The sequence below is a fragment of the Panicum virgatum genome, chromosome 2N (assembly GCF_016808335.1).
Source record: "Panicum virgatum strain AP13 chromosome 2N, P.virgatum_v5, whole genome shotgun sequence".
Taxonomy (NCBI): Eukaryota; Viridiplantae; Streptophyta; class Magnoliopsida; order Poales; family Poaceae; genus Panicum; species Panicum virgatum.
The window spans coordinates 64,840,814-64,860,287 of record NC_053146.1 but is presented as its reverse complement, the minus strand read 5'-3'; the positions used below and the strand labels follow the sequence as shown (position 1 = coordinate 64,860,287).

The 19,474-nt window shown below is 47.0% G+C and overlaps 2 protein-coding genes across 5 annotated transcripts; one reads left to right on the top strand and one right to left on the bottom strand.

Annotated features, from left to right (window-relative positions):
* Positions 1 to 892: 892 nt before the first annotated feature.
* On the top strand, positions 893 to 4,307 carry LOC120658574 (glycine-rich RNA-binding protein 3, mitochondrial-like). 2 transcript variants are annotated; one of them, XM_039936843.1, is made up of 5 exons: positions 893 to 1,061; positions 1,648 to 1,805; positions 1,914 to 1,982; positions 2,070 to 2,176; positions 3,238 to 4,307. In XM_039936843.1, the coding sequence occupies exons 2-5, from the start codon at positions 1,697 to 1,699 to the stop codon at positions 3,985 to 3,987; spliced, it is 1,035 nt and encodes a 344-aa protein (XP_039792777.1). In that variant the 5' UTR covers positions 893 to 1,061; positions 1,648 to 1,696; the 3' UTR covers positions 3,988 to 4,307. The 2 variants fall into 2 exon arrangements, with proteins under 2 accessions (XP_039792777.1, XP_039792776.1); XM_039936842.1 differs by having other exon boundaries at positions 895 to 1,061; positions 1,682 to 1,805.
* A 465-nt stretch (positions 4,308 to 4,772) lies between these two features.
* Positions 4,773 to 17,515, bottom strand: LOC120658519 (histone deacetylase 5-like). Of its 3 annotated transcripts, XM_039936768.1 has the most exons (13): positions 17,202 to 17,515; positions 16,349 to 16,550; positions 16,099 to 16,245; positions 15,832 to 15,944; positions 14,786 to 14,997; positions 8,862 to 8,926; positions 8,343 to 8,513; positions 8,162 to 8,251; positions 6,895 to 7,251; positions 6,461 to 6,654; positions 6,205 to 6,361; positions 5,351 to 5,415; positions 4,773 to 5,287 (listed from the first exon to the last, which is right to left on the bottom strand). In XM_039936768.1, the coding sequence occupies exons 1-13, from the start codon at positions 17,375 to 17,377 to the stop codon at positions 5,122 to 5,124; spliced, it is 2,115 nt and encodes a 704-aa protein (XP_039792702.1). In that variant the 5' UTR covers positions 17,378 to 17,515; the 3' UTR covers positions 4,773 to 5,121. The 3 variants fall into 3 exon arrangements, with proteins under 3 accessions (XP_039792702.1, XP_039792704.1, XP_039792703.1); XM_039936770.1 differs by lacking the exon at positions 5,351 to 5,415 and having other exon boundaries at positions 4,779 to 5,287; XM_039936769.1 differs by lacking the exons at positions 4,773 to 5,287; positions 5,351 to 5,415 and adding an exon at positions 5,471 to 5,627.
* Between the last annotated feature and the right edge of the window lie 1,959 nt (positions 17,516 to 19,474).

The window sequence follows — 19,474 nt, the reverse complement described above, 5'->3', positions numbered from 1 at the left end:
ACCAGTCCCAGACAGAGATCTCGTCCATTCTTGCACGCTACAAACTCGCGATCCGCCGTGGTTTCCGTGCGGCTGCCACTGCGAGCTCGTTGGTGTTCCAGCGCCTTTTTCCTGACGGGACTGCGAAGATTCGTCGTTTCGAGCGTAGCATGCCGTGCAACTTGCAAGTTGGTCAGGGACTCATGGACGGACGGGTAAAATGGGTCTGGAGTTAGGTCGCGTGCTTTGTCGCTGGTGACGGCCAGATAAGGGTCGCGCGGCTCGTGACGCGCTGCGTCCTGCCGAATCGGCTGTCCGCTTTGAAATAAACAAGACCGAGCCACACCGAAGTGGGGGTGAGCAGGCACCAACAACGGAGGGAGCCGGAAAAAGGCTCGCCTTTCTTTCCGCAAGCGTATCCATCCAGTCGTCCAGCTCCTGTCTAGTCGCGCTTAACGTGACTGAAAAAAAAAGGTAATGCTATGGCTATATCTATTTATCTTCCGAGGCTTGAAATATGTTGCTAGAGATAAGTACTGGTGTTGTAATTTTTGTCTCTTTATGTGTTGCAATGGATGTTGCATAAATAGGGTGTTAATGTTGCGGCGAGAATTTTCCGATCTTAAATCATATGTTAGAGACTCAGAGTCATTTGTATACATATTATTTTGATATTACAACTGGTAATTTTTAATATTGCAACTGTTATTTATCAATATTACTATGGAGTGTGCCATGAAAAATATTATGATAGGATGTCCCGGCGCTTGTAGTGCTGAAAAATATATTGTGGTGCGAGGAGAAGTCGTGCAGCTCGTTTTAAAGCTGCGTCCTGCTGGTCTCCTGGGTGTGCGATGCGGGCTTAAGTTGGGCCGTCCGTCAATATGCTCCCTGGGCCCTGCCAGCCAGTTCTTTCGACGTTTTGGGAGAGTTCCCCCACCTAGCGACTAAACCCTGGAGGCCATTCGGGTGTTGGGTGTAGCCGTTTTAGGGTTTTGGGAGAGGGGGGATTTCAGAAGCCACCGCTTCGCAACCGCGAGCCTGAGGCGGCGATCGCGCCTGGCGAAGCATCTATTCCGGAGGTAACGAGATCCTTGCTCCGATCATCAGAGTAGTAGCCGCGATAAGCTCTGTCGCTTGTTTCTGCCGCGGAATTGCGTTGATTCGAGGCGTGTGCTTCAGGTTTTGCTTCGTGCTTTGGGGCGGGCTGTTATTAGTTCTGTGATGTTTACCGGTGCTTCTAGCGCGTTAGGTGTATAATAAGTGCGAAAATCGAGTCGATTTCAGGTTCTGCAATACTCTTGATTGTGCATTGTAGTACCTGATTTATTTATTTATTTTTGCTTGTGCGTGTGGGTGCTTCTTTTTTCCGTTTTCTTTTTGATGGTGGGGGCTTCTGGGCTCTGGGGAATGGAAACCCCTAATCGTGGTAATAGAGTAGATACAATAACCCATAAAATTTGGATCTGTACCATTAAAAGATCACAAAGTTAGATATATACCATCGTTATCTCACTAACATGTGGGGTTCACATGAGTCAATGACATGTGGGTCCGATGGTATATATCTAACTTTTGGATCTTTTAATCCTCCCATTAAAGTTTACACCCTTTTTTTTCATTCTCGGTTTGATATTTGCATAAGCAGCTGTAGTTTGTGTCTGACAGCTGACCAGATTCAGTGCCTGTGCTTGGTTTCCAGCGAGGAATTGGGGCCATGGCTTTCACAAGTAGGATTGGAAATGTGCTCAGGAGAACTTCAGTGCCTAACTCGCCTCTGCTTCACGCAGTAAGATGCATGTCCTCTTCAAAACTTTTTGTTGCAGGTATGTTCAGATCAATTTTATTCTCCTCTGGGACCTTCTGGATATAGGAATAGGATTCTTTTATGCTGTCTGGGTATCTAATCCTGTTTCTAATCAACCTGCTTGTAGGGCTTCCATATGCCATAGAGGAAACCACTCTGAAGAATGAGTTTTCAAAATATGGGGATGTACTTGAAGGTTGTATGTCAAATTAATTTGGTTCATATTTCTTTGTGGGCATCTTTCTTTCTGTCTAACACTTCTCTATTCCGGTATTGCATTCAGCCCGAATCATCACTGATCGGGAATCCGGCCGCTCAAGGGGATTTGGATTTGTAACTTATACATCCAGCGAAGAAGCCTCAGCTGCAATTACTGCCATGGATGGCAAGGTATGCCATCAGTCCATCGTGTCTATTATTTTATTGTATATTCTTTGAATTGCTTTATTTGTAATGGTCATCCCAAACTAGCCTTTATGTTCCATGGTTTCACTTAAGGTATAGCACCTAAAGTGTACATTTTCTATCAGGTCAGATAGGCATTGCAGTTGTGGTGTTTCCTGTCAGCTTAAAATGGGTTCTTGTCACTGATCAGGCACAGTGTCCTGAGAACTGGCACTGATGGAACTTCTGAATTGTGAATTTCAACATCTCTTATTATACTTTAATAACTCCCAGGCCCCAACTATTTTGCAGTTTATCTCCACTTGATGCGCACTAGAATGGAAACAAGCTAAGGCTAGCCATTATTTTTTTAGCCGGTTACGATCTTGGACAATGTTGTTTTTCTCCTGTTGTTCAACGATGGCACCACATACACACGCAATTGTCGTAACCAAAATATTCTCTGGATAGTATTACATAACGCTTTTACAGAGTTTTGGTGTATAAATTGGAAATATATTGTTGCAACAAATCTTAAGGTATTTATCTTTTGTTTCTGATTCAATTCAACAATCAAGTTGGTAAGCACTAAACGTCTAAACGAGTTGGAGACCAGAGCAGCCTATAAGATATACCACAAATTGTTACTATTTGGTTGTTTTGTGTTGTGCTTAGGAAATAGCTTAGCTTAAAATAACTGGGCCTATTTGGGAGAACTGCAGCTCCAAGAATTATTGGCGCAGTGGAGCTGGAGTTGGTGGAAGAGTAGGGTAATTTTGGGTGAGCTGTCTCGTTTCCATTTTGGACTAAAAACACTTCATATTGTCTTACAAACCCATATCCAGCCATCATTACTCTAGAATACATAAGTTGGGACTCTGCCAAATCCTGTCCATATTACTCAGGAATTTACAAAATGAAATACATTTTACCATTTTCACATCACAAGTGATTTGAAAAGTTATTATAGTTCCATGTTGGGTATTTTGTCGCTAATAAGCATGCTGGTTCCTGAAGCAAATAGTTAGTTTGTTTGCAAAACGTTGATACTATTTAATCTGATACAGGAACTTCAAGGACGTCCTGTAAAGGTAACCCATGCCAATGACCGTGCTGGTGGAATACGTGGAGGTGGTGGTTATGGTGGTGGAGGTGGATATGCTACTGGTGGGTATGGCGCTGGCAGTGGATATAGTTCTGGGGGGTATGGCGCTGGTGGTGGATATAGCTCTGGGGGGTATGGTGGTAGCAGCAGTATGTATGCCGGCAGCAGTGGATATGGTGATCGAGCTGGTGGCGGCAGCGGCTATGGTAGCAACTACAACAATGCTTCTGGTGGTGGATATGCCGGAAATGGTGGTTACAGTGATGGAGCTACCAGTGGCGGTTATGCTAGCAACTTCAACAGTGTTTCTGGTGGTGGATATGGAAGCGGTGGAAGCTTCGGTACCACTAGCAATCCTGGTGGAAGCACTGGTGGATACAGTTCTCCGGACACCTATGGTGCAGGCAACTACAACAGTGGAGCTCCTGGTGGCGGAAGCTTTGGTGAATATGGTGGCGGTTTCGGTAATGGAGGTTTCGGTGCTGCTGTTGGTCCCAACAACGGCAATAACAACTTTTCTGGGACTCCGACTAGTGGTAGCAACTTTGCTCGAAATGTGACTAGTGGCAGCTACAGTGGCCACAGCGGTGCTGGAGGATTTTCTGGTGGCGGGGCTACAGGCTATGGGGCTAACAAGCCGCAGTACAATGGCCAAGACGACCTGCTGGGTGACGACTACTTTGACTCCAAGGAAGCGTCAGAGGATAGATGAGAATGTTGCATCCTTTCATCTCGCACGTTGCTGCAGATCTTTTGTTTATCCTAGCTTCATCGGATCAGCCAAAGTGATAGAGGAAATAAAAACTTTGCCTGAGCTTATTAGGGTTATAATAGAGGCATAGAGCACACGCTGCTTTAGTTTTTTGCATTCTGTTTCCAGACACGTTATGTGATGTTTTTCTTTCCATATTGGTTGGAGTTCCATGCTTTTTTGTGAAGAAAGCGGTGGTTAAATCCTCTTCCGAGAGTAAAAATGATGCTAGCAAAGATGTTCTAAGCCTGCGCATTGTTACATTACGCGCAAAGGTGTGGAGAAGGACCATGTGGAATTCATATGGAACATGGTACATTGTTGCACACGGAGGAACAACCGTGGCGCCTCGGAGTTAAGAATGGGCAACGCCGTTGCTCAGTTGGTTACCCTTGGGCAACGCCGTTGCTCAGTTAGTTACCCTCCTTCTAACGTATTTTTTTATATATCATTTAAATACTGTATTACTCTATTTTTGTAATCGTTCGTGGCCTCGTGGGCGTAATCGTTTTGCCGTAGAACATGCCGCATCGCTGATTCCGAGGGCGCCGGCAGTGTCCCTGTCTGACAAACTAAGGACAAACCAACGAGGCAACGACGGTAATCTTTCAAAAAAAAAAAGGCAACGACGGTGCCCCTGCACTTTGCAAGCCTTGCGGCCAGCGAGCCACTCCGGAGCGCTATGCGCGGTGCCACAACAGCAGGATCACCACCACCAAAACAATTCCCTACAAGTCAGATGGCAGTAGTGGTGCAAGTAATAATAACATCACCAGAAAACCATATCAAACAAAAGCATCAGCGCAGTACCTGTTGCGACTCACAGGTCACAGATACAGCTGCTCCACCCCCAACGCAGCTAGTGTTTCTCCCGTCCAATTAACCTATCAGGGGAGATCACCAATGATCAAGCTAGGGCAAGGTTTAACGACCCTGCCCAATTTAAATGGGATCCAGATTCTCAGCATTTGAGGAGAATGAAGCCTGGACAGCACTCCTGGTCCTCAATCGGTGTCCTCACACGCTAACAAAATACCATATCCTTCTATACCCTACTGGCTGAGTGGCTGTACAGAGTCCACGCTGAAGCAGCCTTCACAAGCCTCTTGCAGCAGCAGCATTGATGTAGTTGGCAGCTCCATCCGCATCCAGTTGCTCCCCTTCCACTAGTCCCTTTATCAGAGTGGCTGCATAGGTCTTTGATGGAGGCGATAGAGGCAGCTCACCAGATTTGTACCGCTCAATATCTGATGAGGGGCACCTGCAGAGACCGAAGAAAATTAGTTCATCATGACATAATAATGAGTACAAAAAAAAAACTCACGTCATAGTAAGAGTTGGAAGCTCATCCTCATCCCCAAGATAAAGTACATTGGAGTACCAGCTATCCTGAAAGAAATCCATCCATTAGATATTACCTATACAACAACAACAACAACAACAACAACAAAGCATTTTGTCCCAAGCGAGTTGGGGTAGGCTAGAGATGAAACCCAAAAGACACAAATGTCATGGTTCAGGCACGTTGATAGCTAGTCTCAAAGCGCTCCTATCCAAAGCTAACTCCTCAGAGATATCCCAATCTTTACATTAGATATTACCTATATTCCAGAAATTTTGAAACTTAATATGTCACGTAGATAATGGAACGGAAATAATATAGTGTCAGAATTATGCTCGTACGGCTGAGTTTCAAATTTGTCCATTGATGAGATGGAACTGTTATTTATGTATACAATAGTCAATATTAGCTTACTAAAATCAGAATTTCTTTTATAAGTTGTTTACATGTAAGCAGAGATTCAAATCAAATATGACAACAAAGTAGTCTAAACAGGCCTTTTGGCTCCCATGTGACCTGGCCATACAAGCATTTCTAAGCCAAGATGAACTTGAATACCGAAAGAGGTGGGTCCTGGCTCCTTGGTAACAGATCAAAATTAAAAGTTCATACAAGCATCAGCCTCAGATGAAGGAAACCTCAAGGTAAAAGTAATTATGTCACTATGGGGAAAGGACATGCCATTAATCAATTAGCACTTGGAACAGCAGTCAGCCGACATATGTTTAGGAGTGATGTGCTCAACAGCACAATGTAATTTAATCTCATTTAGAAGCATATAAAATTATATACAAAGGGAAGGGTACAATTGTCGAAGTGGAACAAGCAAATCAAACCTTGATAGGTTCAAGATGAATAGCTTTGTTGGTAGACATAAACTCCACTTCAGATAAACCAATCAAAGGAGAGTCAGGATACACAACATTTCCATTTTTGCCATCCTCCAGCACTAAACGATTCTCTTGAAACAAGATATCATTGAACTGCTCCAGCCTGTTGAAGAGGGGCAAATTAGATGAGATGTGGGGTGCCTACAGAATGCCACCCTGCCTGAAATCAAAGGTAAATAACATGTACATGTAAAATGCATACGTTATTTTGTACATGCAGACATAAGACTTCTCGTTGTAGTTTATCTCAGGGTTGAGGAAAGCAACACCGCCAGTTCCCCAGCAAGGGGTAGATGATCTACCGAAAAGCAGTCTATGAGGCACAGTCTTCCACATGGTTCCTCTCGGTGGGCTTGTGTCACGTGATCCACAGCACGGTATACTCATACCATCAGCCTGTCAAAGATAAAAAAGAATAGCAAATTTATCATTGAAAGCATACTGCTTATAATATAGAAAGATCAAGGACTGTATTGACAGAAAAATTGGAAACTAGTGTATTCCTCAAGTACCAAGATATATACCAAAAGAACCATGGAGGTCACAAAGGCAGTGAACATCTAACAAATAGAACATACTGATCAAAGGGACAAATGCTCGTTGGTCCTTGCGAAAACATTGAGTTTTGAACTTTACCTTCCCCCCTTGAATATAGCATAGAAACCTTGGCTTCCACATGTTTGAACCAAAGCTGGCATACCAGACATGAGTTCTTGATAAATCTGATCGCCAAGCGAGAGAAAAATCAGATATTCTTTTGGACAGTACCACAGATCCATCTTTATCTACCTCTACTAAATCAGTTGGATGATGTTCTACTGTTGAGCAACTTGAGGCAGTCTTCACCGCAAGGTTTTCTTCATCAAGTTTCATTTTTGAGAGGTGATCACTTATAGCATCATCAGCAAATTGGATGACATTGACAGATGAAACAGCACCAGAGAGCTCATCGACATCTTCACCGTCAGGCTCAGAATCAGAGGAAGCGTAGAGCTGTTCATTGCCATAAGGAAACACTAAGGAAAATTATTCAAGCCTGACTATTGGATTATTTTGTCTATGATTTTTATCTCAATTTTCAGCAAGTCTCAATGCAACATGCCACATAAATGATAAATCAAATGTAGTATCATCAACACAAGATATTTTTAGATAAAAATATCAATAAACTGAGCAATGTAACTTTTTTTCTCGAACGTACAGGAAAGCCGCATATCAATATATTAAGAAGAAAAAAGGGGTAAATAACCCAAGGTGTTACAGATATCAGGGCTTGTAACTCACATGTGTTTTATACCAGCAAGGCATCTCAGGAGTTAGGATATGGCAATACACATGAAGCATTTAACAGCATTTTTAATGGATACCTCAATGGTGTAGCATGTGAGTTTGGGCTCACATTGTCAGCAATACACAGAGGGCTATCACAATCTCACATTTACTACCATCACACTGGAAATTCACAATCATTTATTGGCTGATAGGGAAATATCTTTTTTCTTAAATAGTTCATTGTTCTAAAAAAGATAACATGTAATAGCTTATAAACTGAGCTTCTTAACACAGTTGGCACAGTTCAATTTCATGCATTCACCTTTTGAGTTAATTGAACTGCACAATGATACTGTATTAAACACTGAACTGAAAATTCTGACCTGGCAATGGGGGGTAAAAGCTGGAACTATTTCGACAACAGATCTCTAGAAAAAAATTCTGGGGAAATAGGGTCAAGTTACCAGAAAATATAGCTTAATTAAAGCTACGAGATACACATCACTTACACCAAAGAACAATTCATAATCCTATGGCCACACAGGCAACAAAGCACAAGTCATAATCCTTGAAACAAACAGAGCTCCAAGTCCATGTCTCCAGGTATGAAAATCAGGAAGGGAAAATATACCTCACTTGGTAAAGGCTTAACCCTCAATGATAAATTCTCTGGTAGCTTGCTACTCAAAACAGGCCAGCATGTTTTCAATTCATTGCGTACCTAGTTAGGAAGTTCAAAAGACAAAGCATGTGACTATAGATGTCCATAGAAAGTAAAGAGCTAGACAGCAATAGCGCATGCAGACCATTACCGCTTGTATAATTCTCCATGTAGATTCAAATGGCTGCATCTCTGGAGAGCTGAATGTGAATTTGTCTCCCAAGAGAACTTTTGCACAAGCAAAAACAGAATTTGCTATGGACCTAAGATTATAACCTCCTTCAAGGGCCATCACTATCCTTCCTTTAGCAAACCCTAATAGCTGCAGGATTTGGCAGAGTAAATAATAAGAGCAGGCAATGGATTTTTTTAAAAAGGTTCTTTTGTATAGGCTTTGCATGATAAGCACTAGTGTTGATCAGAGCAGTAGAAAGCCCAAGATGTATAGAGGAAACACTAGATAGATGGAAGGGATCAAATGAAAATCGTCTAACAGGCATTAAAGTTACCATGTTAGAGCTTTAGACAACTTTGATCCATCTAATCTATTCCAGTTCATCCGGACTTGCTTGAAAGTTCAAGCAAGATTATTGACTTCTTTTAAGACAGGGAAGTTCATGATATGGTGAAATCTGATTAAAAGTTCCTTCCCCCCCCTGCAATTGCATACCTTTGTTAGTAGTAGTGCATATCCATTCGGTGTGATGCAGCAACCACCGAGAGGGTCACCCAATGCTAAAACCATAGAACAAAAAGAGAGCAGAGTTTCAAACCAATGAACACTAAGAACAGATATGATCTACCACATAGATGCACCAAAAGTATAGATTCTAATATAGTGTATATCCAGAATTAAATACCAAAAGAAAAGGTTCCCAAGATTTTATAAATTCCTCAGCAGAAATCTCACTTATTATGCAAGACAACATAATCAGATAGAAAAGTTGGACTAGTCTGCGCAGTTCTTAGATAGAGAAACTACAGCTTGTTATAATGTTACTTGATTTATATAAATACTTTGCTATTATTTTTATTAGAGATATGTATAGCTGACTTGTCTTGTACTCCAAGTCTTGTAGACTCTTACTTGTACATCAAGCCGTCTCGGCTATATATATGAAAGGTCAGGCACCCAGATAGGGTGTGCGGTGTTTCCCCAATCTCTACCTCTCTACATGGTATCACGAGTCTGGGCCCTACCTTCCTGGCTCCCAAACCTTCTGCTGCCCTAATTCCCATGCGCCGCCACTCGGCCCGCACGTCCACCGCCCCACCCGGCCGCGCAGCCCTCCCTGGTTGTGCCACCCCTGACCGCGCCGCTTCTCTAGCCGCGCTACCCTCAGGCCGCGCCGCCCCCAGGCCACGCCGCCACCTCCCCCTTGGCGCCGATCTTCTGATCCAGCGCCATGTCGACGGACTCCTCCACCTCATCGGCATCCAGCCCTAGCTCCGGCATCGGCACGACGCCCGGCACCTCCAACTCCGTCTTCCCGGTCTTCATCAACCCGTATGCCTCCGTCAACGTCAAGACCCACGTCCCCATCGAGCTCGACCTCCGGCTGCCGAACTACAACAAGTGGAACGCCTTCTTCACCGCCATGTGCGGCAAGTTTGGCCTTCTAGGTCACATCGACGGCACCATCGCGTCCCGTCCGACTGATCCCACCTGGAATCAGCCGGACGCTTGTGTGCGCAGCTGGATGTACGGCTCCGTCTCCGATGGCGTCCTTGACCTTGCCATGGTGCCAGATCAGACCGCTCGTGCCCTCTACACGGCCATCCGCGATCTGTTCTAGGCGAACCAGGAGCCGCGTTCCGTCATCCTGAACCAGGAGTTCGCCTCCTTGGCCCAAGGTGACCTCACCATCGAGGCCTATGCTTCGCAGCTAAAGCAGACTACCGACGGCCTTCGCGACGTCGGCCACCCCCATCCTCGATCGCCAGCTGGTGCTCAATCTGCTGAACGGCCTCAACCCGCACCTCGCCAACACCGCCGACATCATCGCCAACACGAGGCCCCTGTCGTCCATCACCGAGGCGGTCAACATGCTCCGCCTGAAGGAACTCCGCCTCGCCAACGACAGCAAGGTCTCCTCCAACACCGCCCTCGCTGCCTCCACGACGGCGGCTTGTACCTCTACATCCTGCCGCTCGTCATCCTCGCCGGCTTCTCAGCCCTGCGGCGGTGGCAAGGGCAAAGGCAAGGGCAGAGGCGGTAGAGGCAACAACGGTGGTGGCGGTCGCAAACAGCAGCAGCAGTCGGGCCAGGGTTCCCAGGCGGGACCGCGCCCTAGAGTCCAGCCCGCTGGCCCATGGGTTTGCTTCAACCCGTGGGCCTGGGGCCCACAGCAGCAGTGGCGCCCTCCCATGGCGCCCCTTCCGCAGGCACATACTGCCTTCGCGCCGCCGCAGGTCTCGTCCCCTGCGCCTGCGCCCGCCAGCTACCCTGCGCCAGGTGGCTGGGACCAGGCGGGTCTCATCGCCGCCCTGAACCAGATGGCTCTTCAGGGCACCAACCCATGGGTGCTCGACACCGGAGCGACATCGCACATGTCCTCCAATGACGGTATCCTTCTCTCCCGCCTTCCCCATTCGCCGTCCTACATTACTGTCGGCAATGGTTCTTCCATACCAATTTGTAGTCGTGGCACTTCTACCCTATCCATAGCTGATCATACTTTTCAACTCAATAATGTTCTTGTCGCTCCGCATCTTGTTCGTAACTTGCTATCTGTTCGTCAACTCACTCGCGACAATAACTGTTCTATTGAGTTTGATGCTTTTGGCTTTTCTGTCAAGGACCCGAAGACTAGGACCGTGATTCTTCGCTGCAATAGCGATGGGGATCTCTACACCATCCCCTTCGTTTCACCCCCAGCTGCATGTCATCTCGCCGCTGCCTTTGCCTCCCTGTGGCACTCACGTCTCGGTCATCCTGCGCCCGCCGCCATAGCTTCCCTTAATAAGATATCAGCTATTTCATGTAAACATACTACTCGTGGCCTTTGTCATGCTTGCCAGCTTGGCAAACACTTTAGATTGCCTTTTACTAGTTCATCGTCTAGCACTTCAGCTTCTTTTGAACTCGTCCATTGTGATGTTTGGACATCTCCAGTGCTTAGTATTTCTGGTTTTAAATATTATCTTGTGATAGTCGATGATTTCAGTCACTATTGTTGGACGTTCCCTCTTAGGCAGAAATCAGAGGTTCATACTCATATTGTCAATTTTGTTGCTTACGCTCACACTCAGTTTAGCCTACCTATTCGATGCTTTCAGGCAGATAACGGCGCAGAGTTCGTCAACAATGCCACTGCTACGTTCCTCGCTGCACGTGGCATCCTACTCCGCACCTCGTGCCCTTACACCTCCACTCAGAATGGCAAGGCCGAACGCATGCTGCGCACCTTGAACAATACAGTTCGCACCATAGTCACAAAGTTCCTGGGTCGACCGGGACGAGGAACGGGGTCGAGGGTCGTCATTTTATAAAATTGTGGTACGAAGTGGGTATACATCTATGGAACGATAAATTATTATGTGGGACGTGACCCTGATTCATCGGGGTCGATATCTTCGGGTCGATAAAGACAAAAATTATATATGTGCTACTAATGAAGAAACTAATCTGCACAAGCATATAAGAAACATATAAAAGAGTACATTTAGACCATGCTACACGTACTCAGCTCATTGTCTAACAAAAACCACACCAATCCACTGTCCTTAACCTCCTTATCCCAACTAAATCTGCTAGCAATGGGGCTGCGACCCCTTTCAAACCGGGACACGATCCAACCTTGAATGGGACACTGACCCTCTTCGACCCCGACCCTCGAATCGGAACGACGTTCCCGGGTCGAGGGACGAGGCATCGACCCCGAATTCTGTGACTATGGTTCGCACCCTCCTGATCCATGCCGCCATGCCTCCCACCTATTGGGCAGAAGCTTTGGCGACCGCCGTCGTTCTGCTCAACCGGCGCCCCTCCACGTCCATCAACAATGACATTCCCTATCATCGGCTATATCACAAGATGACAGATTACTCCACACTTCGTGTCTTCGGCTGTCTGTGCTATCCTAACCTAAGTGCCACGACATCTCACAAATTAGCTCCTCGTTCATCAGCCTGCGCGTTCATCGGTTACATCGGTTACCCCTCTTCTCAGAAGGGTTACCGGTGTCTCGATCTCTCCACTCGTAGGGTGATCATCTCTCGACACGTCAAGTTTGATGAAACTAATTTTCCGTTTGCGGCTGCGAAGCTGCCTACGGAATCACTTGACTTCCTTGTGCAGGGTCGTCCTCCCGCGCCAGCTCCGTCCTCAGACGTTGAGCGAACGCGGTCTGCTTCCACCAGCCAGCCGGACCTGACCGACCTGGACCCTGCCATTATTTGGCATGGTCCACTCCGTCACACCCCGATGGCACCTGCTGGTGCACCTCCGGCGCCCCCCTCGGCCTGCTGAGGCCCCCGGCACACCTCAGCCGGCCCCTGCCGGTACCCCGTCGGCACCGACCGGAGCTCCACACTCCACGGCCGGCCACCAGCTGGCTACTGCCCGCGGTCTTCACCGCCCCCTTCGCGTCTACATTCGGCGTCCACCAGCGCACTTCCATGGGCCAGTGCCGCCGACTCCGCCCCGGCTCATGACGTCTCCGATACCCCATGCGCAACCCTCCACAGGGCCGCCACGGGTCACGGTGCCGCGCGCGCCAGCTTCGTCTCGTCCGGTAACTCGAGCTCAGACGGGCTCACTTCCGCCACCACCAGACCGGCTGGGTTTCTCGGCGACTTCATCGACTACCGCCTCCCCCCTCCCGGCTAACTATCGCAGCGCACTAGCCGACCCAAATTGGCGCGCTGCGATGGTTGACGAGTACAAGGCGCTCATCGACAACAGCACCTGGCGGCTTGTTCCTCGACCGCCTCGCGCTAATGTCGTCTCCGGCAAGTGGATCTTCAAGCACAAGTACCACTCCGACGGCTCCCTCGCTCGACACAAGGCCCGGTGGGTTGTTCGCGGGTTCTCGCAGCAGCACGGCATCGACTACGACGAGACCTTCAGTCCGGTTGTCAAACCGGCCACGATACGGGTTATCCTCAGCCTCGCCGTCTCTCGCTCCTGGCCCATCCATCAGCTCGACGTGAAGAATACTTTTCTTCATGGCCATCCGGAGGAGACGGTCTACTGCCAGCCGCCGCCTGGTTTTGTCGACCCAACTACGCCAGATCATGTCTGCTTGCTGCAGAAGTCCTTGTATGGACTCAAGCAGGCCCCTCGGGCGTGGTACCAGCGCTTCGCCAGCCACATCCGCACCCTGGGCTTCGTCGCCTCGGTCACGGACACCTCTCTCTTTGTCTACAAAGAGGGCGGTCACGTCGCCTACCTGCTACTCTACGTTGATGACATCGTCCTCACGACATCCTCGGCTGATCTACTTCACCGTATCACCGAGCGCCTGCACTCGGAGTTCGCCATGACAGATCTGGGGGACCTTCATCACTTCCTCGGGATCTCTGTCACTCGTTCTACTGATGGCCTCCATTTGTCTCAACGACAGTATGCAGTGGATCTTCTTCAGCGTGCTGGCATGGCTGAGTGTCACTCTACAGCGACACCTGTTGACACTCGAGCCAAGCTATCTGCCACAGACGGCGACCCTGTTGAGGATGCTTCGCAGTACCGGAGTCTCGCCGGTGCTCTTCAGTATCTCACACTGACTCGCCCCGACATCGCCTACGCTGTTCAGCAGGTGTGCCTCTTCATGCATGATCCCCGCGAGCCTCATCTTGCAATGATCAAGCGGATCTTGCGCTACGTGAAGGGTACACTATCTACTGGTCTTCACATTGGCACTGGACCAGTTGATCGCCTCACAGCTTACTCTGATGCGGATTGGGCTGGCTGTCCTGATTCCCGGCGGTCTACTTCAGGCTACTGCATCTTCCTCGGCGACAATCTGGTGTCTTGGTCATCCAAACGCCAAACCACAGTTTCCCGCTCTAGCGCAGAGGCTGAGTACCGTGCTGTTGCACATGCTGTGGCTGAGTCTTGTTGGCTCCGTCAGCTCCTTCAGGTGCTCCATGCGCCCTTGTCTTCGGCGACGATCGTTTACTGCGACAACGTCAGTGCTGTGTATATGACGGCTAATCCTATTCATCATCGTCGAACGAAACATATAGAGATTGATATCCACTTTGTCCGCGACAAGGTGTCTTTGGGACAGGTTCGGGTGCTCCATGTTCCATCTTCACATCAGTTCACGGACATCATGACGAAAGGCTTGCCTGTACAGTTGTTCACTGATTTTAGGTCCAGTCTTTGTGTCCGGGATCCTCCCGCTTCGACTGCGGGAGGGTATTAGAGATATGTATAGCTGACTTGTCTTGTACTCCAAGTCTTGTAGACTCTTACTTGTACATTAAGCCATCTCGGCTATATATATGAAAGGTCACCCCCCCAGATAGGGTGTGCGGTGTTTCCCCAATCTCTACCTCTCTACAATTTTGTTACTTGATTTATATAAATACTTAAAGTAACGATGTTAACTAAATAAAAGGGTTCCAAAGAATTTTCCATCTATATACCTGCATCAAACCCAGCCGATACCAGTATTATATCAGGGTCAAAGGCTTCAGCGACAGGAAGCAATATGTGGTCCCATGCAGCAACATAATCGGCATCACCACACTTCCCATGCTCCCAAGGAACATTAATGTTATACCCTTTACCAGCTTCTTCTCCAATGAAACAATGAGAAGCATCCCCTTCAGCAGGATAGAAGCTTCCATAATCAAATCTACAGAACAAACACTAGAACAATAAATATTTTATTATGGCTTCATTAAGCTAGATATAAAAATGCATTAGACCAAAAGGTAAGAAAAGGGTTTTTATCTTTACAATTTATGAAAATCAACCACAGTAATACTATAGCGAGCTAAAAAGAAGAGACCATATTTTTTCAAGTTCTGATGGCCAAAGTGTTTGGTAAATGGGTTCCATGGCACAATATGTTTTACAAATGAATTAGGGTGAAGAATTTTGATATTGTAAAACTGCTAGCCAGCGCAACTAACTCTTGTAGTGATACAAGAATATGATTGATATTTTCATGTTGTAAAGGACGAGTAATGAACAAGGTGAATTTGTGGAACACAAGAACAAAATCACACTCTATTACAACATACAATCAAATAGCATCAAAATACCGCCAGCTTGCTCTACCTCGAACGACGTTGTTTATATCATGTAGATAATAATTTGAGGTTAAAAATTCTCTATTAACGGCATGTATCCATTGTTTGCATGGAAAGTAAAACAGGATACGGATACTACGGCCGTTCCAAGACCAATAACTCTCCAAGAAAAAGATTAAACAACTGCCATAACTTTGCTAAGATCATATTGTAATGTAAGGTTGCAAATGAGTGACCCTTAGGTGCACCGCCAACCCTCCTTAGTTCAAATATTGTACTACTTCTCCAAAATGGGATCCCAGTTTGGAGAAGTAGTACAATATTTGAAATAAGGAGGGTTGGAGGTGCACCTAAGGGTCACCCATTTGCACCCCTATTGTAATGGTAGTGAATCTAGCCTGAAGTTTAAATAAAAACTATGTGTCTTGTCAAACCTGTGAACTGAAAAGAACAATACACGTGGATCATTGTAAAACATTTTCTGTGTGCCATTTCCATGGTGAACATCCCAGTCGACAATCAATATCTTCTTGATACCTAAATCAGGCTGCAACAGAAAAGAGCAAAGTCCATAAGTGAACAAACACCTTATTTGATTGCATAGAAAGTACAGCACTTGCTTCTTTGTTGGAAGCAACAAATATTGGTAACACCTTTTGATCCAAAACCCAAAAAAATAGCATAAAAGTTTCAATACATACCCTGTCATTTAAGAGATAATTAGCTGCGACTGCCACATTGTTGAAGAGGCAAAATCCCATTGCCTCATCATGTTCGGCGTGATGGCCTGGAGGTCTGACTAGTGCAATAGCAGAACATAACTCACCTGCAGCAACTTTCTCAGCTACCTAATTGCCAATTGATCCACTATTCAGTTATTTCCCCACAACAAGATGGGACAGAATAGCTATAGAAAAATAGGGAATGAATGAAATGAAGATGTAAAATTACCTCGATGACAGAACCAGCTGCAAGAACAGCAGACTCCGAGGAACCCTTGTTGAAGTAAATGGAATTATATTTCCTAGCAATCTTGTTTCTGCTGGAATCATATTTCTTCGAGCTAATTTCCTTCATCAGCTTTATATGGTTATTGCTATGAACAGAAGCTATATACTTGTCCTCAGCTTCCTTCGCCTTAAGGACCACACACCTAGAAGAGAAATATGTTTCAATATCATTGTGGAACTCCACTGTCATCCTTAATACAAGTAAAAGCACTATGCTAACTCGCTAAGCAGAACGATGAACCAGATCAACAGCACATAAGCTGTAATACTGCCGTTTAAGGTTAACTCTACTAGCATCGAAGTTAAGGCTAAAAGCAAGAGCTCCATCTTAAAAATAACGAGCACCAAACAAGTTCATGATTTACATTTGTAAGAGTACAATTGAAGCATTAATTTCTGGCAAGGAGTTGATGCATTGTTTGTTTGTACTAACTGTTTCACCAATTTGTTTTACTTTGCAATTTTTTCGCATATCAGAAACATCAGTTTAAGACCTAACCCTAGAGGGGAAATCATGAGCTCCAACACGCCCCAAGCTAATTTACAAAAATACTAGATCACTCATCAGATTGAAATGGGCACGGCACAAGCGGTGAACAACAGCAAAATGAGCAAAGTGAGTAAAACACAGAGGCCGAGGCCCTCATATCATGGGAGAGGATCAGAGGATCCGACCAAACCGCGCGCACCGAAGCCGCCGAACACTCCTCGCCGTCGCCGATCCATACCAAAACCACGCCGCTCTGAAAAACAAACTCTACGGGGCGAGCGGGCACTAGCGGCTAGCGCCGTACCTGGACGCGACGCCCTCGGCGTTGAGCTTTCGCCAGATGGCGCGCAGCCGCTCGGGGTTCTCTGGGTGCTCCTCCCCGTCGGGCGTCGCGTGCGCGCACATCCGCTCGTCGTAGAGCAGCCCCACCCTCGCTGCCCTCGACGCCGCGGCCGCCGCGGGAGCCGGAGCCGCCGCCATCGCGCGGCGGAGAGACGGGCCGCCGGACCGGAAGACGAAAGGGGGCGAGCAAGGCGAGTTCCGTGTCCGCTCCGACGACTCGCCAGTCGCCTCGCCACGGGACAGGTTTGGGTTTGGCTGGCCGGTCGCTCCCCTTTGTTATCGTCCCGTTCCCTCTTGGCCTCTTCATTTGGGGTGTGTCACAGTGCCAGTGTGAGTGGGCGTGGGTCCCACCTGGAAGTGGGCATCGCCGGGCTGTCAGTTACAATTTGGTTGGCTCGAAGCCCGGAACTGAGGAGGAGGGCCCATGGCGCGGGTGATTACTAAGGCCTTGTTTAGTTGTATAAAAGTGAGCCTGTAAAATACTGTAGCACATTTGTTTGTATTTAGTAATTATTGTCCCGTCATGAATTAACTAGTTTTAAAAGATTCATCTCGCAAATTACAGACAAACTATGTAATTAGTTATTTTATTTAGCTACATTTAATACTTCATGCATGTGTTCAAAAATTCTTTCAAACATTTAATACTACATTTAAAAGTTTTGAAATTTTGAAGAAAACTAAACAAAGCTAAGTGGGCCGACCTCGAGTCGGGCCCATGCGCCCTCGCTGTGCCGTTGGCCGTTGCGTTTGCCTTTCCATGATTCCATCTGAGGAAGAAGCCCTTGGACGACCCTGGTTGGCGGTTGCTTTCTCTCCAGTTCACCACTCCCTTTGCCGCTCCAGCATTTTGAATTTGAAAACTTGACGCTCCAGGATCTCCAAGCAATGGATTATGCATGCTGCATGGTTGGACGAAGCAACATGCCCAAGTTCCCTTGCCTACCGGTGCAGGAACCGCGCGCGCCGCGCCGTCGTAGTGACTGGAGCGTCACCGTGCGCCGGCCGCGCATGCCTTTCCCGATCTCGGACTGAGTCCAACAAGGGCAGTCCAACAACGCCAGGATTAGTGTTTTCCATCGGCGCTGCGACGGGAGTGTTCTGCTGAAACATCTCTGGAGCAGGGGGTCGACGATCATGTGTGCGCGGTTTGAGGGTGATAGTCCCATGGTGGAGGAGTTCGAGTTGCCGCTCAGGCTTGCAGCGGGCCGCGACTTTTGGTGTGGCACTGTGTTGGTGACGACGGCGCAGTTTATGGGTGGCTTCTTATGGCTCCTCTCTCAGGTTGTGGTGGTGTAGTGTTTTGGTGTGTGTGTTGTTTATGTGGTAGTGGTGTTCGCTTCGGCGCGTTATGTACGAATGCTTCTTCTTCTTCTTATATGATGCAGCAGTGCTACTGCCTTTTTTTAAAAAAAAATAGTACTGGAATCCCACCCTGCACATTGGAAATCCATCGAATTATCATGGAAGGAAACAACCAAGGTCATTATTTGGAGTAGTATGCTAGTAATTTAGAATGTATTTAGTTGAGCTGTGGCAGTAAAAAAAGCTTTCATGGACTGTGAGCTATTAAAAAACTACTGCGAGATGTAAAAAAAACTACTGTAAGATGTGAGCTATGAGAAAACTAAAAACCGTTTGGTGTGAATTGTGAGTCGTGAGATATCTGGCATATGGGTCTAATCTGTCATCCTCTTATTCCATTATTTATGTCTCCCCTATTTTCTCCTATGCACTGGTCCTACTACCACCGGGAGAGGCGTGGCCAACAGGAGATGGATCGGAGAGGGGCGCGGTTGCTAGAACCCACAAACCCTGTTGAAAAAATGGACAAATATAAGTTTAAATTCCGAACTAAATTTAACATGATGAGAATTAAACCTAACAAGCAAGACTCAACATACTAGACAGTAGGAACATTATAAACATGATCTCAGAAAATATGATTGTGAACTGGATCTGATCTTAAAATACGTACTGAGTGGGAGCCGCCGGGATGATGAACGGCGCAGACGGGACGAAGTCGGTCCTTCGAACGGGGCACAGGAACCGGCGTTGCAGACGACGGTACGCCACAACTCCTGACTTGGACGGAAGACGAGTCGTGTCGAAGAAGACGAACAGTTGCGCTTGGCGCTTCCCAAAAATCTAATTCGCCCTCTCCCGGTGCAGGATCACAAGAGTGAACAGTTCCGAAGACATGCTCTCCCGTTCGCCGGTGCACGCCGGCGCTCG

What these genes read in the sequence shown, in the direction of transcription:
- LOC120658519 (XM_039936768.1), bottom strand. Translation starts at nt 17,377, where the DNA reads ATGGCGGCGGCTCCGGCTCCCGCGGCGGCCGCGGCGTCGAGGGCAGCG. An exon ending in GCCGAGGGCGTCGCGTCCAG is followed by an intron (nt 16,551 to 17,201) that starts GTACGGCGCTAG and finishes TTTCTCTTCTAG; the next exon opens with GTGTGTGGTCCTTAAGGCGA. An exon ending in ATCGGCTGGGTTTGATGCAG is followed by an intron (nt 8,927 to 14,785) that starts GTATATAGATGG and finishes CTATGGTTTTAG; the next exon opens with CATTGGGTGACCCTCTCGGT.
- LOC120658574 (XM_039936843.1), top strand. Translation starts at nt 1,697, where the DNA reads ATGGCTTTCACAAGTAGGATTGGAAATGTGCTCAGGAGAACTTCAGTG. An exon ending in ATATGGGGATGTACTTGAAG is followed by an intron (nt 1,983 to 2,069) that starts GTTGTATGTCAA and finishes TATTGCATTCAG; the next exon opens with CCCGAATCATCACTGATCGG. An exon ending in TTACTGCCATGGATGGCAAG is followed by an intron (nt 2,177 to 3,237) that starts GTATGCCATCAG and finishes AATCTGATACAG; the next exon opens with GAACTTCAAGGACGTCCTGT.